Raw genomic sequence first — 6,000 nt, 5'->3', positions numbered from 1 at the left:
ACCATCACCTCTTCCACCACTACCGCCATCTCCTCCATCACCACTTACCACCACCAGCTCCTCCAGCACTGCTGCTGCCATCATTTTCACCTCCTTCGTCACCACCACTGTCATCACTAGCATCACCAACACAAACACTGTCACCATGATCACAACCATTCACCCCCCTCTCACTACCACCACCATGCAGAGCCAGACTTAAAGCCAGGTCTGGCTGGTTCCAGAGCTTGTGCTTTTACATACTTTGTTTTATTACAAAACCAGAGAAAAAGAAGAGCAAAGTAAAAAAACTGGCTTTCCTTCCAAAAACACTGGAACGAGACATTTCACAGGAATCCACTTTACTACTGGCCATTTTCATTAAATACAGGCACTCTGATCTCCTTAAAAATACAAATGAAGGAGGACACGCCGCTGGATGAGTATGTCCACTGCTGCAAGGGGCCCAATGCTCACTGCGACACCCAACTCAACCTGCTGCCAGCATGCCAGATAGAGGGAAAATGGTCGCTGATATAAATATATGTCAGATTTTCCAGGGAAAAGCCATTCTACTCATGAGGTCTTTTTTTTCCCCCCTTGATAATGTCTGCTCTGGATCTGTGGAGAAATGTGAAAGCAAATGACATCGGGAAAGATGAAGCAAAGACCACCACATCTGAGTGTTGGTAATTTAAGATAGGGTACTGCACTCCTAACAAGACAGAATTTCATTTAGTATTTTAAAATGCCATAAACTCTTAGTCTAAGTTACTTTCTCTAGAAAAGTGACCATGTTTTCAAGTTCTGGCTAGTAACATTATTCCATTCCTAGTCCCATGACTCAATAATTTCTATCATGTGAAAGATAGTCCCAGATGATTTAGCATCAATATAAAATAAATATATTAATTACAACTCAGGCAAAAAAAATATATATATATATATAGTAACATTTCAATGAATTGATAAATGTTTGTTGTGTGAAAATACAAGATCAGGAAATTGCTTCTGTCATTGGAAACCACTTAGAAGATAGTTTCTCTGCCTTAAACTTGAGCTGTTATAATTATCAGATTAAAATTTTTTAAATATCAATTTTTTTTTTTTTTTTTTTTTTTTGAGACAGAGTCTTGCTCTGTCACCCAGGCTGGAGTGCAGTGGCCGGATCTCAGCTCACTGGAAGCTCCGCGGCCTCCTGGGTTTATGCCATTCTCCTGCCTCAGCCTCCCAAGTAGCTGGGACTACAGGTGCCCGCCACCTCACCCGGCTAGTTTTTTTGTATTTTTTCGTAGAGACGGGGTTTCACCAGGTTAGTCAGGATGGTCTCGATCTCCTGACCTCATGATCCACCTGTCTTGGCCTCCGAAAGTGCTGGGATTACAGGCTTGAGCCACTGTGCCTGGCCTTAAATATTAAATTTTAAAGCTAAATTACAAAGTTAAAAATGCTACAAAAATCTATTTATTATAAAAAAAATTAAAATGAAGGAATATGTCAGTAAAAGTAGAATCAATATAATTATATTAGGCTTGGGTAAAAAAGCAATATTTGTTGTCACATAAAACATTACAGCAAAATATCACAATAGTCACTTGGATATTTTTCAATTCATCTTTATAATAAAATTATTTTGGAAAAGAATTATAACTCTATTTTCTACAGAAAGGTTCAGTAGAAGTAAAACTTTGTACTTCTTGGGGCATGAGTTACATCTCTGTAATTCTGTAGCAAAAACCTTGTCCCTCCAAACAGGATGCACCGAGTGTTTAACACATTAATTATCATCCTTCATCAAGCATAAAACTAACAGTCAGGAAATACAGCTGCAATGGCACAATTACCAACACACTCAGAATACACCCTGAAGCAAAGAAAACAAATGGCTTGCTTTTCATTAACAGAGCTTGGTAACCCTCTTTAAAGACAATGTTTTCTTTCCAGTCAGAGTCCCAAAAGGCATTTCAGGGGTTATTTGCTTAGGTAAATCCACAGAATAAATTAATCGTGGAAATATTTACTTAAATTTCAAAATGGCCATTATCAACATACAGTGCCATTCTGAATAAAATTATATATATTAAAAGATGACATGATAAAATACAAATCTTATAAACACAGGACATGTATTAAAAATACTGGTGCAAGAGGGTTGAGAAGTCACACAATATCCTATCCTTGTATTTTACTGTGATACATAAAGTATTAATGGTTTCCATCTTCGTGTTTTGTGGCATACAAAACAATATGCAATGTACTTATATCGATGTAATAGTGAGTTGTGTCATAACAGGATTCCATTATATCATATTTGAGTACACATAAAAATATTAGGTTGGTGTAAAAGTAATTGTGGTTTTTGCCACTAAAAGTAATAGAAAAACCTGTAATTACTTTTGCACCAACCTAATAATTATCTATCAGCTCGAGATTCTAATGTAATATGTCATCATTGAAAGCCTAGATGAATAACATTCTAGAGAGGTAACAAAAGAACAAAAGTACAGTTTATTTGGTTGGTTTCTGAACATTTATTCTTAATATTACCATAACATCATCATTATACCTTAACAGAGACATTATTACTCCCACTAAGATTATATTACAATTAAACCATGAACTATTACTTAAACCATAATTTAAGGAAGGTTCTGGGGATGTAAAAGCTAACAGATAGTCATCTGCCCAAAATATTTGTGAGTATATCCTGAACCATTGCTGTCAAACTTTCACTAAATTATCTGCCCAGAAATGCTCTAGCATAATCAGCTCGATCCTCTCTGCAGGATAAATGTCATAGCAAAAATTAAGGAGCCATATTTTCCTCAGCACAGGAGGCCAGGGATACACATATGGGTTCTTCCATGCTTGTGGCACAACTTCAATATCATGAATTCACATTGTACTTTATATGCAACTAACTCATGCCTGAAGTTCTTCTGAATTATATCTGGGGTAGGCATCATTTCATCTGGTGTATGTAATGTACAGTTGTCTTGTAAAAGACAGATAACCTTTGAAATGATATATAAAAGAAAACCCGATTCACATTCATGCCCTCAACCCTAAAAGCCTCTGCCTCATCAAAGAGTAAAATCCATGGGATTTCGCTCAGGCCTGTATAAGAATTGTGAATAGTGTGAGTTATACTTTTAACCAGTCTGCCTTGGTCAGAATGTCTGCTTCTGAAGGTGCTGAAAACAGCAGTAAATCAGAGATGATGAAGCTCCTGCCAACACTGGTAACACTGCCAGTGTGAAGGGGAAGGCTGAGGGCACACTGTGTACAAAACATTTGGCTGGACAAAAGAGGATACATAAGAAATAAAAGGTCCTTCCCCTTTCCCTGAAGTGCTTATAGTTGACAGAGCAAAACAGTACACACTCTGAATGCATTCACCATGCAACATGCCAGCTAGTGCCAATCAATGGGTGTGCAGCCAGCTGGGAGGGGATAATGAGGAACAAATTCTTTGGCCAGGTGTCCTGTCTGCAGCACAAGGTGAGTGGACTTTCCTGGGTTCCTCTTGGAATCTTCATTTTAAGGGCCAAGGTCTTAAAGCATTTTTTGGTACTTGTATAGATGCAGTGACATTATACACATCTCAAAATCAAAAAAGTGATTTAAGGCAAAAAAAAAAAATGAATTTTAATGTTTTGATGTCAAGCAAGGTGATGAAATGCATACAAATTGCTTGAACAATAAAGAGCAAGGCAAGTTCAAGGTGAACTTTAGCTAGTTCATGCCTCTTTTTTTCTTTCAAAGACATGACCTGGCCATGAAGTAACCACTGTTCTCTCATCATTCTTAAAATCCTTTTGGAACCAAAATCACTCCTTTGTCTCAATATGCATTCCTCTTTTGTAACCAGGAGAGAGAAAAACAACTCCATGTGCAGATCCAATACTGAGAATCAGACCCTGTGCATGTATCCCTTCTGAGCCCCAAAATCATTGAGTTTAATACCACTTTTTCAATTAGAAAATACTGCTGTAGCCTTACACAAAAATTCAATTTTATGTTGGATGGTACTCTCAGAATAAAATGATCCATTTCAGAAGTAAGGGAGGAAAGGAGGATACCTTCTAAAGTGAGGATATTTGAATATAATAATTAAAAGTAGTTTATGGGACTTGCACAATCTCCCCTTTAGCAATGTCAAACAAGTATTTTAAAGGAGCAGGATCAATCATTAGATTCAAGTTCACCACAATTCATCTCCCAGTAACATGTATCCTAATATTCAATGTGTGTTTTTGGATTGCAGTAGATTATCATTGTATTGAATCCTGATGCAGTAAAAAAAAAAAAAAAAAAAAAAAAAAAAAAAGACTCTGCTTGGGGCACAGTTCTCTTTGGCATTCTGAGTCCTGGAATAATGACGCTTTCTGCAATGGACTTTGCTTGTGATACAAACAAAATTTTACTTTTCTCAAGATTTTCTAGTGGCCCCTCTAGCTACCATACCTTTAAAGTAGTAAATTCATATGGTTGATAACCTTTGAAGCTCTCATGGATGGCTGCCATAGTGTGAGAAGTTTTCTCCCAAAAATGAAGCAGAGTGGTCTGCAAAGAAAGACAGTAAAGCTATTAATGTTTTGAAAGCCCAGTTCTAGTCCTGGGCCCCAGGGAAGTATGACTCTATGTAGCTTTGAAGATTCTTTAAAACATGATTCTCACTCATTCCCAAGTTTCCCATTATGCCCCCATTTACACTCTGTATTTCAGCCAAACTACATGCCTCCCTCTTTCCCCGAATGCTGCCTCCCAGAACTCATCCCGCTCTCACCACCTGGGACCTTCTCCTTTCCATTCTCTTTTTCTCATCTGATCCATCCTCCAAAACCCGGGGTAAATAACTAACGATCTATTGTTGCCATCCTTCAGCTGATTCTATTTCTCCCTCTTTAAGCTTCCATTGGATTTCTTAGAACTTATTTCACTTAGCACACCCTGCTCTGTCCTAGAGGTATAGAAAAATAGACTTCACTATCTCCACATTCTTCCTAAACTTTGAGCTCTTTGAAGACAAGGAACCTGGTCTTATTTTTTAAATTTTTTTTTTTTTGTGAGATGGAGTCTCTCTCTGTCGCCCAGTGATCTCAGCTCACTTCACCTCCCAGGTTCAAGCAATTCTCCTGCCTCGGCCTCCCAAGCAGCTGAAACTACAGGCGCCTGCCACCAAGCCCGACTAATTTTTGTATTTTTTTAGTAGAGACGGGGTTTCACCATGTTGGCCAGGCTGGTCTCGAACTCCTGACCTCAAGTGATCCACCTGTCTCGGCCTCCCAAAGTGCTGTGATTACAGACAAGAGCCACTGTGCCCAGCCCTGGTCTTAACTGTTATATTTCCTACAACATCCAGCATTCTGCATCCTGCCCTCAGTAGGTGCTCAGTAGCGTTGCTGATGGACAGTGTTATCCGGAAGGAGCTCAGAGGCTAACAGGGGAAACAAAAACACATGCATCGAATACTGACAACCTGATGAGAAAGATCTGCCACGAGATAGACAGACACAATGCTAAGTGAGTTCAGAGGAGGCTTACTGGAAGAGGTGACATTCTGTCTGGTACATTAAAAAGAATGGAATTTGGAAAGGCATGGATGGAGGAGAAAGGCACTCCAGGTAGAAGGGACCCCATAAGTAAATGTAGAGAAGTGGGAAATTATGGTATATACAGAGAATAGCTACTATTTGGTTTGATTAAACTGTAGGATGCTAGAAGGCAGAGATGTGGGAAGTGAAATTATGGAAAGGCATTCAGAACTTCACAATGGCCAAAGCATACCTTTAGCTCAAACACCATTTTTATGTTACTTAAACCTCGTGCCATCCTTGCTTCATTGCAACAAACATCACTTTGTTACCTGGTATGTTGCTAGCATGTGAGACAAGAGATTGCATCTGCTTGCTCCAAGAAGATCCACTTTTTGACACACATCCATCTTCAATTTGTCAAAGTTTTTTTTTGCAAGGCGCACTTGTGTTTGTACCTATGAAAATAAAGAGGAATTTCTGA

The 6,000-nt window shown here is 38.6% G+C and overlaps 1 protein-coding gene across 1 annotated transcript in view; it reads right to left on the bottom strand.

Annotated features, from left to right (window-relative positions):
* ICA1 (islet cell autoantigen 1) overlaps positions 1–6,000 on the bottom strand; it is a 154,707-nt gene that overhangs the window by 40,944 nt on the left and 107,763 nt on the right. The window contains exons 7-8 of the mRNA XM_023224871.3: positions 5,849–5,974; positions 4,447–4,545 (exon numbers count right to left, since the gene is read on the bottom strand). Of these exons, the coding sequence (XP_023080639.2) occupies positions 4,447–4,545; positions 5,849–5,974 (225 nt within the window). The remainder of the gene's footprint in view (positions 1–4,446; positions 4,546–5,848; positions 5,975–6,000) is intronic.

Source organism: Piliocolobus tephrosceles, chromosome 8 (genome assembly GCF_002776525.5).
Source record: "Piliocolobus tephrosceles isolate RC106 chromosome 8, ASM277652v3, whole genome shotgun sequence".
NCBI lineage: Eukaryota > Metazoa > Chordata > Mammalia > Primates > Cercopithecidae > Piliocolobus > Piliocolobus tephrosceles.
Note: the sequence above shows the minus strand (reverse complement) of the source record. Positions and strands in the feature narration are given on the sequence as shown.